Genomic DNA, 19593 nt, shown 5'->3' with positions numbered 1-19593 from the left:
CTGATCTTTCTCCCGCGGAGCAGCTGGTAGTTTCGAACCGCTGACCTTAAGGTTCACAGCCTGATTCGTAACCACTACGCTACCAGAGCTCCTTATCTTCTTACATAGAAAGTAGATATTTTTATCCTTTCCTACCTTTGGTTTAAGAGTAGGAAAGGGACTGAGAATCAAAAAAGAAGTTTCCATGATGAAATGATCAGAAATCCTTGGCATGCATTCTTTAACCAGGTGGGGTGCCTCATCAATGACTTATTAAATGTTGTGTTGTTGTTGTTAAGTGCTTTTGAGTTAATTCTAACTCACAGTGACCATGTATAGGGGTGGGGGTAAACTGCTGAGCATGTGGTTAGCAGTTCAGGGTTTATCCTATAGCACCATCCCAGGATTCCAAATAGAGAAGATTAACAAAGAGACAGAAATTAGTTAAAACAAAGCAAAATCTAAAATCAAATGGATTTTGGAGTTCAAAAATAAAGTAGCCAAAATGAAAATTTTACTAGAGGTACTCAATAGCAGATTTGACCTGGTTAATGAAAACATCAGCAAACATGAAGACAGTTACACAGAGATCATTTCCTCTGTAGAACAGAAAGGGAAAGAAATATATCAACAGAACTTCAAAGAAATGTGGGACATTATTAAGTGCGCCAATGTATGTGGTATAGTGGGTTACGAGTTGGGTTACTAACTGCAAAGTCAGCAGTTCAAGTCCACCAGCTGCTTCTTGACACCTTCTGCTCCCATAAAGATTTACAGTCTTTGAAACCCTATGCAGTGTCACTATTAGAACCAACTCAACAGCTCACAACCACCACCACACTACTATCTTTTCACTTCTAATAATCCTGTTTTATATATATATATTTGAGAAAGGAACTCAAAATCTATTCAAAGATATAGTGACTGCAGCATCACAAATATCATGATAATCATTAATTTACACATTCAAAAGCCTCAGTGACTTGTTAAGTGCTGTCTGAGGAGCAGCTGGTGGATTTGAATCACCAATGTTTTGGCTCACAGTCCAATGCTTATTGTACAGCGCCACACCAGGAGTCCTCAATGCCTGTAAGTAGGATAAATGCTAAGAGATACACATCTAGACACATGATAGTCAATGCTAAAGCCTAAAATAAAAAGCATTGGAAAGCAAGCAAGGGAACCACAGTAATACCAAGTGAGGTCTTCTCTTCAGAATCAGTGGAGGTCAAAGCCAGAGGACAACATATTCAAAGTCCTGAAAGAAAAATAATTGTTAACCAAGAATTCTATATCCAGCCAACCTATTGTTGTACTTGATGCTGTTAAACTTGTTCCAACTCAATGTGACCTTATGTACAACAGAACCAAACACCGCCCAGGCCTACACCATCCTAATAATTGTTGCTATATTTGAACCCAGTGTTGCTGACACCATGACTGCCCATCCTATTGAGGGTTTTCCTATTTTTCATTGACCCTCTACTTTACCAGCATAATGTTCTTCTCCTGGGACTGGTCCCTCCTGATCACATGCACAACATATATAAGAAGTCTCGGCATCCTCAGTTCCAAAGAGTACTCTTGGTGTACTTCCAAAACCCAGAATTGTTCTTTCTTCAGTAGTATTTGCCAAAACCATAATTCAAAGACGAAGATTCTTCTTGTCTTCCTTATTCATTGTGCAGCTTACACATACATATGAACAAAGCTACCTTCCAAAAATCCATGTATAATAGACATTCCCAGGATAATCAATAACTGAAGACAATTGATACTAGCAGATTTGCCTCACAAGAAATATTAAGAGAAGTTGTTCAGAATGAAAAGCAGTAACAGCAGGAAGTAATTTGAATCCACATAATAAAAACAACTCACAAATAGCTGCAGTAAAAGAAAGTATGTAGGTAATGATAAATGACAATATAATTATATATTTCTTTTCCTTCTCTTAACTGATTTAAAACAGCAATTGCATAATGTAATAGCTGTAAAATTGCATTCATGGGCCTATAGAATATAGAATTGTAACATATTTGGCAACAGCAGCACAAATGAATGGAGCTCAATTGGAGAAGGAAAATGATACCAGAAAGTACCTCAACTCCACAGAGGAAAAAAACGAAGAGTCAGAAATGTCAAATAATGTTAATAATAATAAAAACAACCCTATGAATATGTTTGATCTATTCTATCTTCTCGTAGATTCTTTAAAAGGTGTAAGATTATAGAAAGCAACTCAATAACAATATATTTTTCAGTGTGTAACATATAGATAGAATATGAATAGCATTATAGCGCAAAAGGGAAGAAGGGAGTTATATGTGTATAAACTTTCAATATTTTTACTGCAGTCCAATTAGTTTAAATGTGAAGTGGATTCTAATAAACTGAGATGTATAATGTAAGTCCCAGAATAATCAGTAAAAGTAATTTTTTTCATGTTTTATTGTGAATTTCATGATATTTTACATGAGAGAACTTTAGTTTCACATTCATTACACCATATATCGTTTCATTGCCATGGTTCCAATCCCCTCCATGCATCATCAGTAAAAGTAATTTTTTAAAAATTAAAAATAAAGGTATTAAATGGTGTGATAGAAAAAATACATTCAAGTCAAAAGGAGGTAGAAAAGGAAGATAAAAGGGGCAACTTATTTATGAAACACATTTTTTCAAAAAAGGCTATATATAAATGCACTGTGGGGTAATGTGCTGGATTGCAAAGTCAGTTTGAACCACAAGGTTGACAGTTCAAGCTCATCAGCTGCTTCTCAGAAACCCTATACGGGGTCGCTATGGGTTGGAATCAACTTGATGGCACTTAGCAACAACATATATAAGTAGGGAGTCCTAGTGTGACACTGTAGGATAAGCACTGGACTGCTAACTTAAACGGTGGTGGTTCAAACCCACCAACCACTTGTTGGAAACCCTATATAAAGTCAGTATGACTCAAAACCGACTTGATAGCACTTAATGACAATATATAAATACCATTCTGTGGACATCCCATGATGTCTAAATGCTCAATCTGATATATTTAACAATGGATCCCTTTCCTCTTTTATTACATTTCCCCCTCTTAGATTAATAATCCTGTTCATGGCACTCCTTGTGTTTGAAGTCTTTAAGCAAATTAATATAAATGTATGAAACGGATTTTGTTTCAGCAGATTCCTGCATTAAATTTTCTGCTTCATCACACTCCCCTTAAAAAGTATCAGGTTAATAATAGACAGAACACATTCCCAGAAATGCACACCAATGGACACATTGAGATATACACTTCACTTTGTACCTTCAAATATTTAACCATCTTCACACCTGATTCTTATTCTCTAGTTTTACTAATATCAACACACAAGAAATATACTTCTTTAGGCATAGATTTTTGCAGTACACATACCCAAAGACAGAAAAACAGTCATTCATCTTGGAATGCAATGAAGTTGAATACATCTGAAAACCTGTTTCTTGGCTTACTGAATTTTCTAATATCCTAAAAAAATGTCCTAAAATACAAAAAGCATGTAAGTATATATGAACATGTGCAGTAGATGGTCCATATTGTTATCGTTGTTAGGTGCCATTGCATCAACTGTGACTCATAAAGACCCTGTGTAGAGTAGAATTGTTCTGTTCTATACAGGGCCTTTGTGTGGGCCTGCACTCTCCTCACAGGTGTGGTTGTTTGAGCCCATTGTTGCAGCCACTGTGTCCATCATCTCATTGAAAGGCCTTCCTCTTTTGCTGACCCTCTACTTTTGCAAGCACAATATCCTTCTCCCAGGGCTTCTCCCACTTGACAATGTGTCTAAAGTACTTGGAAGGATGTGTCATCATTCTCACTTCTAAGGAGCACTCCAACTGTACTTCTTTCCAAACAGCATCATGCTTCAGGTTTCACTTGGGCCGAGTAATGATTAATGGTGTTTATAATTCCACAAACACACTTTGAGAGCAATGTATGTACTTATAACAGTATATTAGAGATAAATGTATATATTATCTATGTTTATGTATTTTTCATATTTTAAAATAGTGTACAACTTTAAGTAATGTATGTCTGCAGAAACACATTCACAAACAGAAGCACTCGTTGTACCATGTAGCATTATGAATGTGATTTGGGTAATTAGAAATCTAGGTATGGTCACAGTTCTATGACAAGACAGTTTGACAGAATAGTTAAGTATACAGGCTTAGAATCAGACTGCTGCATTCAAGTTTTCCTTCTGCCTTATATTACTTTTAAAAAAGAGAGAGAGAGAAGGAAAACATGCTGCTGTCTAGTTGAATCTGATTCTGACTTTATATGGCATAGCAGAACTGTCTCAGGGGATTTCTAAAACGTTCAATCTTTACTGAAGCTGACTGCCACATCTTTCTCTGCACAGTGGCTGGGGGAGGGGGGGAGTTCAAATCAGTCACCTTTCATTTAGCAGCCTAGTGCTTAACCTCTCTGCCACCAGGCTTCCTTCTTATTGTCTACCTCATGATAGTCTTGTAAGGATTAAATAATAATGCCTCTAAAGTCTTAGCATCAGGCAAATAGTAAATTCTTAATATATTTTAATTGTCCCAATTGGTCTTCTTTTAGTCCCATTTCGCTGGAAGATAAAATTGTTTCCTTCCCATGTGGAGTATGTGTTAAACTAATATTATGCTTCCTGTCTAAGAATAGATCTTCAGAGCCTAAGGTTCGATTCCATCTAAGAATAACTCTTTAGAATCTAAGATTAGATCTGATCTTAGAATAGATCTTCAGAATCTAAAATTAGATTCCACCTAAGAATAGATCTTCAGAGTCTAAGATTAGATTCCATCTAAGACTAGATCTTCAGGATCTAATATTAGATCCTGTCTTAGAATGGATATTCAGAGAGACTAGACATTGTGGGTTTTATGGATTAATGTGCTGGACTGCAAAGTCAGTTCAAACCGTAATGTTGGTGGTTCAAGGTCACCTCAGAAACCCTATACAGCATCGCTATGGGTCATAACCGACTGGACAGCACTTAACAACAACAACAAAGAACAGATCTTTCATTGCAATGATGTCTGCAACTGTTATATAACTGTGATTTTCTTAGGGTTTGCAAATTATAATGTACAGCTGTTAGCACATCATGTTTGTTCCCTACCCCCAGCCCCCAGTGATAGTTGCTTTCCAGGAATAAAATTAAGTGTATTAATATTGCCTTTAGAGGACTTTTATAAGTTGTGTAAGTAGGATAGGAGGATAATGATGGCACAGATTATTTGGGGAAACTTCTAAGAAGTGTGCCTGCTTGTACTCTCTTTTTGTTGTAATTGTCTTTATACGTGAGGGCAGAAATGCTTTTCTCTTTCGCTGCATGTCCTTGGCATTTAGAAGAGGGCCTGGCACACAACATGCACAAATTAGTTTATTGTTGGTACTTTTTAACCTAAACCCATTTATTTATTCTCAAGTATCTATCAAAATCACTGATTTTATTCTAATCTTAAACTACTTTTGTGTAACTACATTCCAAAATGTGTCTGATGCTTCAAGGTAAATTGAGTAATTCATTATTATCTGCACATCACTATCCTTTCTTTCATTTATTTCTGTATGTACAGTTATATTTTGCTTTACTTGTCAATTCCAAGACCTTCACTTCTTCCAGTAAAGATTCCACCTACCCTTCAGAACATCTGAGACTCTACCTATCTACTTACTTATACCCTTATAGATGCTCCTCAGAAGGTCATTGGTTTTATCATCTATATTTCCTGTGCTGATCACTTTTTATAGTCTATTCCTATTATTTGCATAGCATTCCTCCCTTCAAACAAGAACCTTGTTGGTTGCACCTTTTTGGCGTCTACAGCACATATAGGTGTTGTTATTGTTGTTAGTAACCACTAGTTGGTTTTGACCCATAGTGACCTAGCATAGAGTTTCTGAAGAATGTCTGATGTGTTTAAATCACTGACCTTGTAGTTCAAACTGGCCTTGTGGTCCAGCGCATTATCCTGCAACACCACACCAGGACCCCATATAGGTAGCAACTATTTAACACATGTTTGGTGTTGCAACTATTTGCCACCAGTGAATACTAAATAATGAGTTCAGTGATTTGCTGGCTTCATGGGGATGTGAGTGCTATTCTCTTCCTGTGTTCATTACACATACTTGCCAAATGAATAGACATATTCACATTTTAGTTAGTATGGTTTTATAGGATAGGCATTGGACTTAATGTTGAACATACTGGGTTAGAACCCAATTCATGTGACTCTTGGACACTACTTCCCCCTCTAAGAGCCTAAGTCTTCTTGTGAGAAAGTCAGAATAATAGACCCACATCTTCACATACAATGAGAAAACCTATGGGGGAAACTCCTAACCAAAGTGCTTGGATTAGAAAAAGTATCAAATAAAAGTCAATGTTCTTCCCCACTAAATAGTTTTCATCATGTCTAGATGGGTCTGGTGAAAGGAGATGGGTATAAGATTCTTATGATTCAATAGTGAGTAATTGTGACCATTGCAATTAGTCATGATAACAACTGTAAATGTAGAAGTTTTGAAGCAAAAAGTGGGGAGTAGGTAATCATACAGCCTGGGAACAGAGGACCCTAGGCCCATCAAGGGAGAAGAGCATGAGCAAAATGTGGGACTCTATCCAGAGAAGCAGCGACACCAGAGATGGAGACAGAGATGAGGGCATGGAGAGAGAGAGAGAGAGCAGATGAGGACTTTAGACTCATGGAAAGAGAAAGGCTGTGTGCTGGCAGCCAAGTGCTGATAGCCAAGGAGACAGGCTTGCAGAATGGGTCCTTTGGTTATTTAAATGATTATACATTCCTGAGTGTTTTTGTGTCCATCCCCCCGCCCCCCCAAACACACACACAAAAACAACAACAACAACAGCAAACAAACAGAGGGACTAGAAACAAATACTGTTGAATGATGATGCACAGAGGAGATTGTAATCATTGCAATGAAATGATGTTCTCCCATGTAAACTATCACTCAATTCACAATAAAAACTTCAACAACAAAATATAATTAAAATAATGGAAAATTTCCATAAATTTGTTGAAATCCCTTGTATGTGTGGAATGAATTAATATTAGATTATAACCGTGAGAATAATCTCACCAATGCAGAGAACATAGGAGGAAATGAATCAAATATACAAATGCCAATCTAATAATGTTATTTTCCCTTGTGTTTTAATATTCAGAGAGGTTTTTCTTACTTTTTTCTCTAGTTCTTTTTAAAAGAGGAATAAACACATATACTTTAAAATAAAATAGAACATTTTATTTAAAAAAAAAAGTCATTATTCTTCATTTCTAATAAAGAGCTTCTTAGGTAAAGAGAAGGCTATTAGGTCCTGGTGTGAGAGAGGCTGCAGGATAAGCCCTGGACTGCAAACCACAAGGTCGGTGGTTCTAACCTACCAGTTGCTCCTTGGAAATCCTATGCAGGGTCACTATGAATCAGAACTGATTCTAGTGCACGTAACAGCTACTGCATTCCTCAGTGGTATCATTGCTTTGAATAGAGCAATCAAATTCTCACAGTGTCTGGCCGTAGCAGGCTGTTTCTATTCTTCTCTTCCTTTAGATATTTGTCCTTTGGCAGATACCTATTTGCTTGTCATGATGCATATAAATTTCTGCTTTCCTCCTATTCTTCATAAAGTACTCAGCGGGATTCCAAGTTTTGTCTTATGCACTTTTGTTGTATTTACAACATGTTGTTGTTGTTGTGAAGTGCTGTCGAGTTGGTTCCGACCCATAGCGACCCTGTATAGGGTTTCCGAGGAGCAGCTGGTGAGCTTGAACTGCCAGCCTTGCAGTTCAAATGGCTTTGCAGTCTGGCGCATTAACCAAAAGTGCCACACCAGGAAGATTGTTGTAATTGTGAAGGTAGACATTTTGTAACAAAAGATGGGAGTGGTTGATCTTGCAGTCCAGGAGCGGAGGACCCTGGGACCATAAAGGGAGAAGAGCGGGAGCAGAGTGTGGTATTCTGAAAAGCCATGACCCCAGAGATGGAGGTAGAAATGATAATGTTGAAAGATGCAGCTGGGGACTCGAGACTCATGGAGGGAGAGGGGCTGTGTGCTGGTGGCTGGGGGGAAGGCTTGCAGGGTATGCCCTTTGAGGGTTTGAGTGATTGCATATTCCTGAGTGTTTTGTATACATCCAAAAAAAAAAAGGAATAGCAGCAAATACCGATGAATGATGATACATGGAGGGGATTGTAATCGTTGCAGTGAAGCAAAATACGATAGGATGAGTGTAAACCTGATGTTCTCCCATATAAACTATCACTCAATTCACAATAAAAACTTAAAAAAAAAAAAAAAGAGTATACAACTTTAAGTAATGGCATATGTCTGCAAAAACATACTCACAAACTGAATCACTCACTATGCCATGCAACATTACGGATGTGCTTTGGAAGATAGTTTGGCAGAAGAGTTAAGTGTACAGGCTTAACTATGTAAGTTACCTGACGATACGTGTGCTGTCTTCTCCACTCTTGTATATTTTCTCCAGTCAAAAAGGGGTATTTGGGAACTGAATATCCTGTGTCCTAATATCTCCTCCATTCTATTTTGGCAGAGGCCTCGATCTTGAGCTATGATGGCAGCATGTACATGAAGATCATCATGCCCATGGTCATGCACACTGAGGCAGAAGATGTGTCCTTCCGCTTTATGTCCCAGCGGGCTTATGGGCTGCTGGTAGCTACTACCTCCAGGGACTCTGCTGACACCCTGCGTCTGGAGCTGGATGGTGGACGCGTCAAGCTCATGGTTAACTTAGGTATCGTATGAAGTACCCTCTGCCATTATGTTTGGGCTTGTCTTCCTTTTCTTTTCTGATTTTCATTGGTTGGTTTGATTGAATTATTTTGTTTGTTTGTTTCTTGAAAGTTAGCTGCTCATCTCTTGTTTAATAGACCAAGGATAAAACCCAATAGTAACAAACACCTCTTTCGCCTTGATTCTGCATGAGGTTTTTATGTCAATATCTGGTTTCTGACAGTGATGGTTTCTTTACTAGATTATTTGTTTTCTAAGTTTCCTTTCTTGGTTTTTTGGAACCGTTTAGCTTTGTGTAAAACACGCTACTTTGGTCCATCTTTTGATCAAACACATTCCCATTAAGTTCAACTCCTTGGTCGCCACTCAAAACAGTCAATGATGAAAGTAGGAACAGGGTATAAAAGGGAGGCAAAATGGGGAGGGCATGATTGGAGAGAAGTAAGCAACCATGTAGGTAATGGGAAATGTATTATTTCTGGCTTCACAATGACTATTAAAATGAGGAATTATGGTGACTCAATGGTACTGTAGTGCCTCATCCTTTCTCCTAGTGGAGAAAGCAAGTCAGATTATCTCCAATGTTGTCTCATTGAAGAAATAATTTCATAAATTGAGAGTATCTGACGTATGGAAGGAAAATGTTGCTTCTGCTATGCACCCCATCTTCCTTCCTGATACTCTTGCCCATCAGCCAGGAACCCTATGTGGAAAGATTATTAACTTCATACTTTTACTTGTCAGATACTTTCTTCTGATCCTATAGCACATATCCATTTTCCTTGATATTAAACTATTATGGCAACTTCAAATTTATAGCTTCATATTGGGAGTAGATCTGTTCTTTCACTATCATTACCTATAACAGATAGATACTTTGAAAATTATCCTTCTCATGGCCTCATGTTATTTCTTGCTATAGACCCTCATTATTGAATTCTAATGAGCCATTTCTAGAGAATAGGGGCCTCTTGGTGTTTGTCAGAGAACAAAATCCACACACACTCAAAAAAAAAAAAAAACCCAAAAAACTCTTTAATTCTGCTGTTTCTACTCATCAGAAAGAGTTTTTGGCCATCTCTGGGCATCATGAGGTCAGTGCCCAGTGTTGACAGACAAGCTGAGCCCAGACTTTCTAAGCTTTTGAATTTGTTTGGGTATGTTGGATACTTTTGGATGGAATAGCTTTTCACAGGCATGGAGAAGACACAACGGACAAATGAACTAGATGCAAGAACATACAAATACCTGGATGGCGTATTAGGAAGGCCAGGCTTATCTGTTCTCAAGTCAGCTGGTCAACTTGAAAATACTAGTGCTCTAATCTTAAAACCTGTGGGACACAGACTGTTTTGAGCCGTGGCTTGTTTAAGTATGTCTTTTTCTTTCCTTCGTCCAGTTTGCAGCTTTTCTAGCACCATGCCCCTGTTTTTCTTGTCAAGCATCATTTGTTTTCTGTTGTCAATGTGTCTCTTGGTTTGTCTTTTGTTTGTGAGTGTATGTGTGTGTGTCTGTTTGGTTATTTGGCATTTTGTTTTTCACCTTTGCTGGATCGTTTTCTGTTTTCTTGAGTTTCCAAGTCCTCCCCATCATCAACCATGGTAAATCAAAAGATGGTATTCAACCCTTCAAAGGCCCAAAGCCTGCGGCCCGCACAGCAAACAGCCTTGAGAACAGAGTGTACTGATCAGCCTGCAGAGGCCGGCATACCCTATCCCTCCCACCTTCCCTTCCCCACACCAGCCTCCCCATCAAACAAACCAAGAAAAGCATGTATTACCTCAAACCAACAACCAGTAGTTAATTGTCTACTTTTCTGGAAAAACAAAAACACTAAAAAGCAAGCACAAACCCCTAACTAGCTCATACACGAGAAAAACAACAAGAAAAAAGGTGAGGACCGTTTTTAACTCTGTCTCTATAAGACAGAGAGGAAACAGTTAGATAAAAGAATGATTCAGTCCCGAGTGGTCCTGGGGAAGTGAACATTGTGTACTTAAACAGACTTTTCTTCTCTTTATTAGATACTGTTTTGTGAAGATTAGACGGGTGTCAGGTCTCACTGAGGAAGAAAATTGGGATTGGGTAAAAGGGATGAAGAGAAAGATGAGCAGGTTCTTTCCCCCACCCCAAACACACACAGAGTGACTCACACACTCAGACTGACTCACAGATCCCATGTGTATTCCTAGAAGCATTCTTTTTAAAATTTAAATCCTGGTGAAAATCAAGGAGATGTGCTTTTCCAAAAACCTTTACTTTTGTTTTTTTGTCTCCTTTGTGCATGACATCAATCTCACACCTTATAAATGGATATTTTATAGGCAAAATCGACCCCTTCTCTTCAGAGCGTGGTGCTCATTCAGGATGCTTTTCCATAATTACTTGTGTGAATTTGGTTTTTTCCTTCAAACCTGACATGGAACACTTAAATTCTCAGGTTCATACTTTATTCAAAGATTCTTCTTCCAGCTCCTTCAAAGATGAGAATGTTTCCAAAAGTCCATGAAGAAGCAAAATTCAAAGATAATGGAATTTCTCTAAGAATGTTTGAAGCCCCCTTGTATCACTTCCCACCGCCATACATGTGTTTGTTGTCCTTGTGAGACATTCACGTGCATTACCCAAGAACTAATGTGAAACTATTACTTCGCTCACTCTTCAAGTTGGCCTTTTTTCTGACACACAACACAATTGATATTCCAATTTATTTTTCACTGGCCATACATATAAGCTCATGATATGAGAAATCTACTTTAAATTTCTCTAATGTAGCATATTTTCTAAGAGTCAAAGGGACTAACTAGGCTTTTCCAAGAACTTTACTTTCTGAAAGCAGCTCTATGTAGTAGTCAAAGGCATGGGAAATGTTGTTGTTGTTGTTGTTAAGTGCCATCGAGTCGGTTCCGACCCATAGCGACCCTGTATAGGGTTTCCGAGGGTGTAAATCTTTACGGGAGTAGAAAGCCTCATCTTTCTCCCGCGGAGCAGCTGGTAGTTTCGAACCGCTGACCTTAAGGTTCGCAGCCCGATTCGTAACCACTACGCTACCAGAGCTCCTTTACGTGATACTTAAAAGGTTATGAGATTTGCTATTGATCTACATATTTAAATTTTTTAGATATAAACAGACGAGAATAGAATTTTAATTATTACAGGCTACTTAAAGATTAAAAACACTTTGTCTAATTTCAATTTCAATTATTTGGGGGAGATAAGGCAAGAAAACATCTTTATGCTTACTTCTGTAGATTGTGAAACAATGAAATACGTGACTGCAAAGATCACACAGAAAGTTGGCAGCAGAGCTAGACCTAGAAGCCCTGGTTAGAACTCGAAGTAACTCAGTGTGGGTTTTATGTTACCTCAACAGGTCAACATTGTATCAATGATGTGACCATATCAATGACTTTGAACTGTTTGCACATAGCTGTCCTTTAAAAAATTGAGCTACCTGAAAGAAAGTCAGCAAATATTGGTACAGCTTTAATTGTGGCCCTTTAGAATCCTCAGCAAAAGAATACTGGGAACCCTTCATCAATGGCAGAAGGCTCTGAAGGGGTATCTTGCAATTTAGCTGATTGCATTTGAGTTCTCCAAGTATTCTCTCTCTGGAAACATGGACTTGTATTCTCCTGTTTATTGTATGCATCACTGAAGACACAGAACTCCTAAAGTCATTCACTCATCCATGTTTAACTCAAAGTTCATGAACATGGAAAATAGTTGTCTCTCCTGGCTGATACAATAAGATAAAACTAAATAAAGCAGGACTAACAACATGTAAGCTTCAAATACCATCATGAGACACAGGAAGCTGTTTTTTTTCAGGCAGAGTGAAACTTTGGCTACTAAAGTTAGATCTAAATGGAATTAATTACCTTCCCAAGCCAATTACCCTGAATCATGTTTCTTTTTAAAAAATAAATCTTACTATCAAGACTATCTTTTCAGGGAGTTGGATAGATTTGTACCTCAATTCACTCATGTATCTGATGAAGTAATCAAATGTTTATCTACTTGATGACTTAAACTGACCAAATTCTCTTGCCATCTTGAAAGTTCCAACTCTTCACATTGATTTATAGACAACATTCACTTTACATGAAGCTATTTGGATGAACTGAGAACGACAAGTAAACACAACTCCTATCCCCCCTATCGAATAATAAAATCCTCAGCTCCATAGAGACCAAAGAAAACCACTCCATGTTTATAGTTCTCAGGATTGTTGCTTTATGCCCACACTTTCTCTTTCCTTCCCTTTTATACATGCGCACACCTGTTTCCTGTCTCTCTGTAGTGAGCCAAGAGGTACATTCCCCAGCTTTGGGTGATGGTAGGTGTGAACAAGAGTTGAAGCTCCTACCTTTTCTTCCCTACCTACCCTTCCTTTCCCCAGTCCTTACCAGGGGCATGGCCTCCTCTGTCTGGTGATCGTACGAGTTGCTCCAGGACTGTTTGCTCCCACTTTTCTGTTGCGGTTGACGACACATGACAAACCTAACCGCACGAAACCAAACCCAGATTTTTCTCAAGAGACGTTCTTCTGGGGAACAAATAAATGTCCTGCTTCCACCCTCAGAAATGACTGGGTATATAAATTGCTCCTCTGTGGGTTCATTCTGCCCTGCCATTTGCCACTGCTTTCTTTTTTATATGCTGGCTTAAAATGACTTCCATGGGAAAATTCAAATGGTGGCATTGTGACCTAGGCAAGCCCTCAAAACACCATTGGGTTGAAGAAAAACATAGTTTATTGCTGTATTTTTTCCTCTTTAACTTTCTTATTCTTCTTTATAATCTTGCTTCTACATTTTAATGTTTCACAAAACAAACAAAACGTATTATAATTTCCTCCATTATAAGCCAACCATAGGTTCATCAGGACGGCTTGGTAACAAACAATTAATGAGTATTTCTAACCATTTCTGTCCATTTCCCCTCCACATGCCCATTGAGTGTAGTTAAGAACTGTCAGAGTGTGTGCCCAATACTCTCGAATAGATATTAATAACATTATAGATACTCTGGTCTCTGGCATAGCAGAACTTTCTAGTTACCAGCATTGAAAAATTAGCCACCCTTTTCTCCCTTCTCTTACCCATTGGGGGAAAAAATAATTGTATATATAGAGATATATATAATTTAACTCTCTCCTTAAGATGCAGAATCACAGAGTAAAATAGGTAGTCTTGTCAAAGGTGCCTGAGGCCACCTCCACACGTGCCTGTCTCGCCTTTTCCCTGAATGCTTTAGGCACTTGATTCAGTCTGAGCATTCCGGCAGGAAGACGAAGATGGGCTTCGTGGGTGGGTTGGTCCGGGAGCCTTTGAAACAATAGCAATCAGAGAACCCAATTGTGATAGCACCCTAAAACTCCCTTTATTCTATATTCAACCCCACCTCTCTAAAATCTGGGATGGGTGTTTGTGCGGTTAGCTGTTTGCAAGTGGCCATTTTATGACAGGAGATGTCCAGGTGGTGTTAACCCTTTCCTTGCCCATAGGGGTGATGGCAGTTTCTGCCTCTGTAAAATTTCATAGCATTTGGGGCCTGAGCTAAGGAGAGGGTGGAGGGAGTTCATTTTTAGAGAAAGAGAAAGGGTTAAATACTGCACTGAGAAACTTCACGGACAGTTATTTTTTTTAAATGATACAATGTGTCAGACTGGTGATGTATCTTTTGAATAGTAATACAAAAATTGTCTTCATGCTACTTTTCAAAATAAATTTTAAGAAAATCAGATGTAGGGGGATATAGAGTTTAACTTGCATTTGGTGGGAAATTTTTGCCTCATTTACCAAGTTTAACAAAATTAATATTTCAAAGTTTATGTATGAAATAATTCACATGATTGAATAGATATTTTGTTGGGAAAAAAAGTCCAAAGCCTACTTGGTGTCTATTGTGGATATATATGTATACCAGTATATATCTCCATACATATGTGTATATATATGTGTGTGTTTGTATATATATATGTATCCAACTTTACTAAATAATAGACTGTGCATATACACCCTTAAACTTGTACATACTGTATATATATAAAATGGCCACATTTCTTGCGTGTGTCTGTCCCCGGAAGGGTGGACTGATTGTTTTTGGATGTCTGCAGCTGTTACCTTGAAGGATGCAATTTCATCTTTCATTTATTTTTCCCCATCTAGACTGTATCAGGATAAACTGTAACTCCAGTAAGTTTTCCCTCAAGTTTCATTTTGTTCTTTAAAAAACAAACCAAAACAAAACAACAACAAAAAAAACTGACTTTATTTTATTTACTGTTTTATGAGCTGTTTTTTATTTGAATTCTTTTATTTTTTTATTGTGGAGTGGGGGTAGCTGGGGTTGACAAGAAGAAGGGTGGGGTCATGGTAAAAGGTTGATTATGGCTGGGGGTGTTGATTTAGAATTGGGGCAGATCCTCTCTTCTTTCCTTGTATTTGCTATTTATGCAGAAAGGAGGAAAATGTACCTAGAGTACAAATAACTTGAAAATGAATTTAAATGGTCATTTGTTGTGTTTGGGAAATAATCCTCAGAAGTGGGCTAAACGTTTTAGAGCAACCAGCATGCACTTCTCTACTACCAAAAACTTCAGATAATAAACACAAAGTTCATGATCCAAAAGGTGGCTGCCAACTCAGATATTTCTTCATTGGTATTTATCTCTTCCAGGAGGATGGGCAAAAACTGCTGTGGGTGATGATTCAACATTTTAACCAAAGATATAAGAGGTACTTTAGTTCTTCAGAATGAAGAACTGCTACGTATTATGTTCATCTAATTCTATTCAGATATCCCTGTTCTTGAAGAAAAGACTTCATGACCTGCAGCCTGAATACTATTTGGGCATTTCATGTCCAAACAGTAACATTAATTGGAGTTGTCAAGGAAGGAAAATAGGAAGAGACAGAGGATGGATGAGCAGAAGGGAGACATACACTGAGCTGATGAAAAGAAGAAAGGAAAGAATATGCTTTGAGTCCTGTAGTAAATTAGTTAATATAATAAATATTATATTTATTATAGTTAATATATTAAATATTATATTTATATATAGCTATGATAAATAGTCCCAAAATCTCAGTGACTTAAAAGAAAGGTTTATGTCTTGCTCAGGCAAAGCCCAATACCAGTTGAGCAACTTTCCTGGTCAACTCTCTTCCAAGAAGAAATTCATAAATCTAGGCTCTTTCCACTCGTTGACTCTATCCACCATTTTAAGTTTCTTCATTTCCAGCTGTGTCCAGAGAGAAAAGAGAAAGAGCTTGAAAGAGTGGACAGTATGTTTTATTGCTTTGTCTGGAAATGACATTTATTTATTCTGACCAAAGTTTATTTGCCAGACATTATCTCATTGTACTTGCAAGGGATGCTGGGAAATCTAGTCTTCCTGTGCATCCAGGAAGAAAAAAATGGGATTGGTTGAGAAATCAGACCTATATAATTCTCAGTGTGATCTCATATTTTTGAGTTCTTTCCTTGCTGGAGTCTTTCTATAGGAACAATTTCAGAAAAATAAAAGGAAATAATAAAACTGTATCCTTTCATTAATTGTTCATTCTATCTTATTACATCATTTAGCTTTCTTTCCTGATGGGAAACACAATACTGGATTTTGGAATAAAGTTCAAATCTACCTTTGTGAGATATATATATATATATATCTCACAAAGGTAGATTTGTTAACAAAAACTAAAATAAGAAGAAATTGTAAAATATATACATAACCAACCGCTGTTTAAAATAATGTGTTGATATCACTTCTAGTTGTTTTAACCAATGTCCTCCTTTACTCTGTTTACATTATTTCTAATTAACTAAAAAGTTATTATGATTATTTTGATCACTAAAGCTTCATTTAAATATCTTTTTTCTCTAAAGCCTGGAAGTTTCTTTTTAAGGAGCTTTATTGAAGAATAATTTAACTTAACACAATTGTAACCATTGTAAGTGTACAATTAAATATTTTAAAATAAATATATAGACTTGCCCAAATATCAACACAATCCTCTTTTAGAGCATTTCCATCATGCAAAAATTTCCTTTACATCTTTTTACAGTTAATCTTTGCTCCCAACATCTGCCTTAGGCAACTACTAATCTGTTTCTTTCTCTATGAAAATGCCTTTTCTGGGTGTATCATTTAGGTGGAATCATGTAATGTATAGTCATTTGCATCTGGCTACTGCTGCCCCTTCTTTTCTTTTTCTAAAATAGCATGTCTTTGAAAAAATTATCCCTTTGCTTTTGCATTAATTTCTAGAAAGGAGTAAGAAGTTGAGAATGAAAGTAGAAATTCTCATCCTAAGGTTGAATCTAGCATCCTCTGGCTTCAGAGACTTATCTAGAGAACAGAGAAGTGAGGTGGTTGTTTGATCAGGATTTCAGGTGGGATTTACTCCTCTGTCTTCATCTTTTCCTGGATTCAATTCTAGCTGATCATCCATGGAACTTCATCAAAAGACAAGTTGCAGGGTTCTCTTTTCTGGGAAAATATCAACTCTCCTTCATCAGCACACAAATATCCATAGGTTTCCTAAACCTGACACAAGATATATTTGGAACCCAAAACCAATTTGGGAAATAATGCCAGCAAAGTTGTATCCTTAGCTTGGACCACAGTATAGAAAATGTGTGTTACTGGTTTTAATTTAGTTTTTAAGTAGAGTCAAGAATAGATTTTGGAAGATATTTTTGAATTCTCCTGCTGAAGTTAATTTTGGAAAGAGTATCAAAGAAATATCATTTAGTGTCTATTGATTAAAATGTAGTTGAGTAGAAAAAAAAGCATGAAGTATTTAAACTAATCTAAGACCTTTAGGACCGAGACCATGCTAAGTGGCAGAGCATGTAGAGCCTTAAACCCAACAGGAAATATTTTTCTTTGGTCAGTTTTAATTGTTGATTTGAGTAAGACAGTGATATTGAAACCTAAATAATACATGATGCAGAAGAATGCTAATAAACATAAATCTTTAACATATACCGTAAGAATTTGAAGGTACTTCATTTTTTATTTTATCATATCTCCTGTATTCAATCTTGAGAATTATTAGTTGTTGTTGTTAAGTGCCATTGAGTCGGTTCTGGCCCATAGCAACCCTATATAGGGTTTCCAAGAAACAACTTGTGAGCTCGAATCGCTAGCCCTGTGATTCAAACCAATTTTGCAGTCCAGCACATTAACCCACAATGCCACCTGAGGACTCTAGAAGTATTCAGTGTGCATTTGAGAAGGAGAAGCTTTTTTCTCACACCTCAGATTTCTCTCTTGCCATCATTATAATAGAAGTCATAAGATGTCGTTGCTCAAGTTTTAAAACAGAGCTTCTCTTTTCTCTTGAGGGGATATACTGAATTAAGATTGTGTCAAGTTTAAATATCACTTCGTGAACTTTTTCAGTAATTTTTAGATGTGTTTTTCCAAGTTGCTTTTCTTCTGACGTCACTCAGATAAAATACTGAATGACAGTAGTAGTTATGTTCCATGTATCTGCCCCAAAGTATTGTTTGCTCTGGACAATGGCTGTTTTCAAGGTTTTATTGGTTTTGATAGCAAGAGGTGTATGAAAAAAGAGAAAGAGGGAGCAAATGTCCATGAAAGTGAGGAGTCATCTTGAGACAAAAACTGTTTTCTTCTAGCCTTCATTATTATGCCTTTGTTGATAGTCCACTCTGTCAATGACCATGGTCCAGCTCCAGATCAAGAGTTTCCCACCAAGAAGTAGTATCAATGTTCTTACCAGCTTCTCTGCCTTTCCTGTTTTCTTACTTTCTCTTTCTTAATGTTTCATTCCTCCCCATGTGATCTGCAATAGACTTATTACTCACTCCAAATCTTACTACCCCCCTTTTCCAAATCCTCCAAGAGTACCATCTTACACCATACATGTGAAATTCAATGAGTCTTAGTGAATGTCTTTACAAAGAAGGAGTATATATTAGAGAGAGTGTAAATCAGTATCTTTGGTTGAACTGTGTGTCATTGCTTGAATTGATTCATTTAGCAGCAATGTCATGAAACCCACTTGATAGGGGAAGTTTCTGCCTCATCTTTAAGTTGTAAAAGAACAACAGAGTTGGCAGTCATTCTGGGAACCTGAACCCTAGAGTGCCCTGGAGCACTACCAAAGAAACCAGTGCTAATTTCTGGAGAGTCTCTGGAGGAAATCACCAGTTCCTTAAGGTTCCAGTTCCATGAGGTTGGCAGTAACCTAACAGGTAGGTAGTTTTGAAAACAGGCATGAACTTCTCGTTGGGCTCATGGATGTTTGCATAAATGGAAGTCTGGGAAATGCTTTGTTGTATTTTATCCAACTGTCACCCTGCCCTGTAATTTCCTACCCACTACTTCCTTCTATCCTATTCAAGACATCAACAGTATGAATGGACACTGTGAACTCATTCATTAAATATGAAGGCAGTGGCAGGCTGAGTGAATGTAGTAAATGCTTACTCATGAAATATCAATGTTTCCCTTTCTCATTTTCCTCCTTTCAAAAGTCCAGCTCCTCTGTGTTGTGGCCGCTTAATCTTTCTCAAAAGGGACTGTCTGTATGATGTGGGAATTGTGAGTTTGGATGTATGCCTAATTATTTAGCTACACGTAGAAACTGCCTTTCCCCCTACCCCACACTTAATAGTTATTTTGAAGTTGTAGCCTTGCTAATTTATCTGTAAGAAGATGGATGTTTTCTTCTTAGACATAAAGGAGAAAAGCTATAAAAAGTTGTTGTTGTAAAGAGTTTTTGAATCAGTTCTGATTCATAGCGACCTTGTATAG

General features: G+C 37.4%; 1 protein-coding gene across 1 annotated transcript in view; it reads left to right on the top strand.

The window, feature by feature from the left end:
• Positions 1–19593, top strand: part of NRXN3 (neurexin 3) — a 1807186-nt gene that overhangs the window by 266619 nt on the left and 1520974 nt on the right. Inside the window, exons 5-6 of the mRNA XM_006864755.1 lie at positions 8596–8799; positions 14972–14998. Coding sequence (XP_006864817.1) covers positions 8596–8799; positions 14972–14998 — 231 coding nt within the window. The remainder of the gene's footprint in view (positions 1–8595; positions 8800–14971; positions 14999–19593) is intronic.

The sequence above is a fragment of the Chrysochloris asiatica genome, unplaced genomic scaffold, assembly GCF_000296735.1.
Source record: "Chrysochloris asiatica unplaced genomic scaffold, ChrAsi1.0 scaffold00070, whole genome shotgun sequence".
NCBI classification, from domain to species: Eukaryota; Metazoa; Chordata; class Mammalia; order Afrosoricida; family Chrysochloridae; genus Chrysochloris; species Chrysochloris asiatica.
This window is presented reverse-complemented; position numbering and strand designations above follow the sequence as displayed.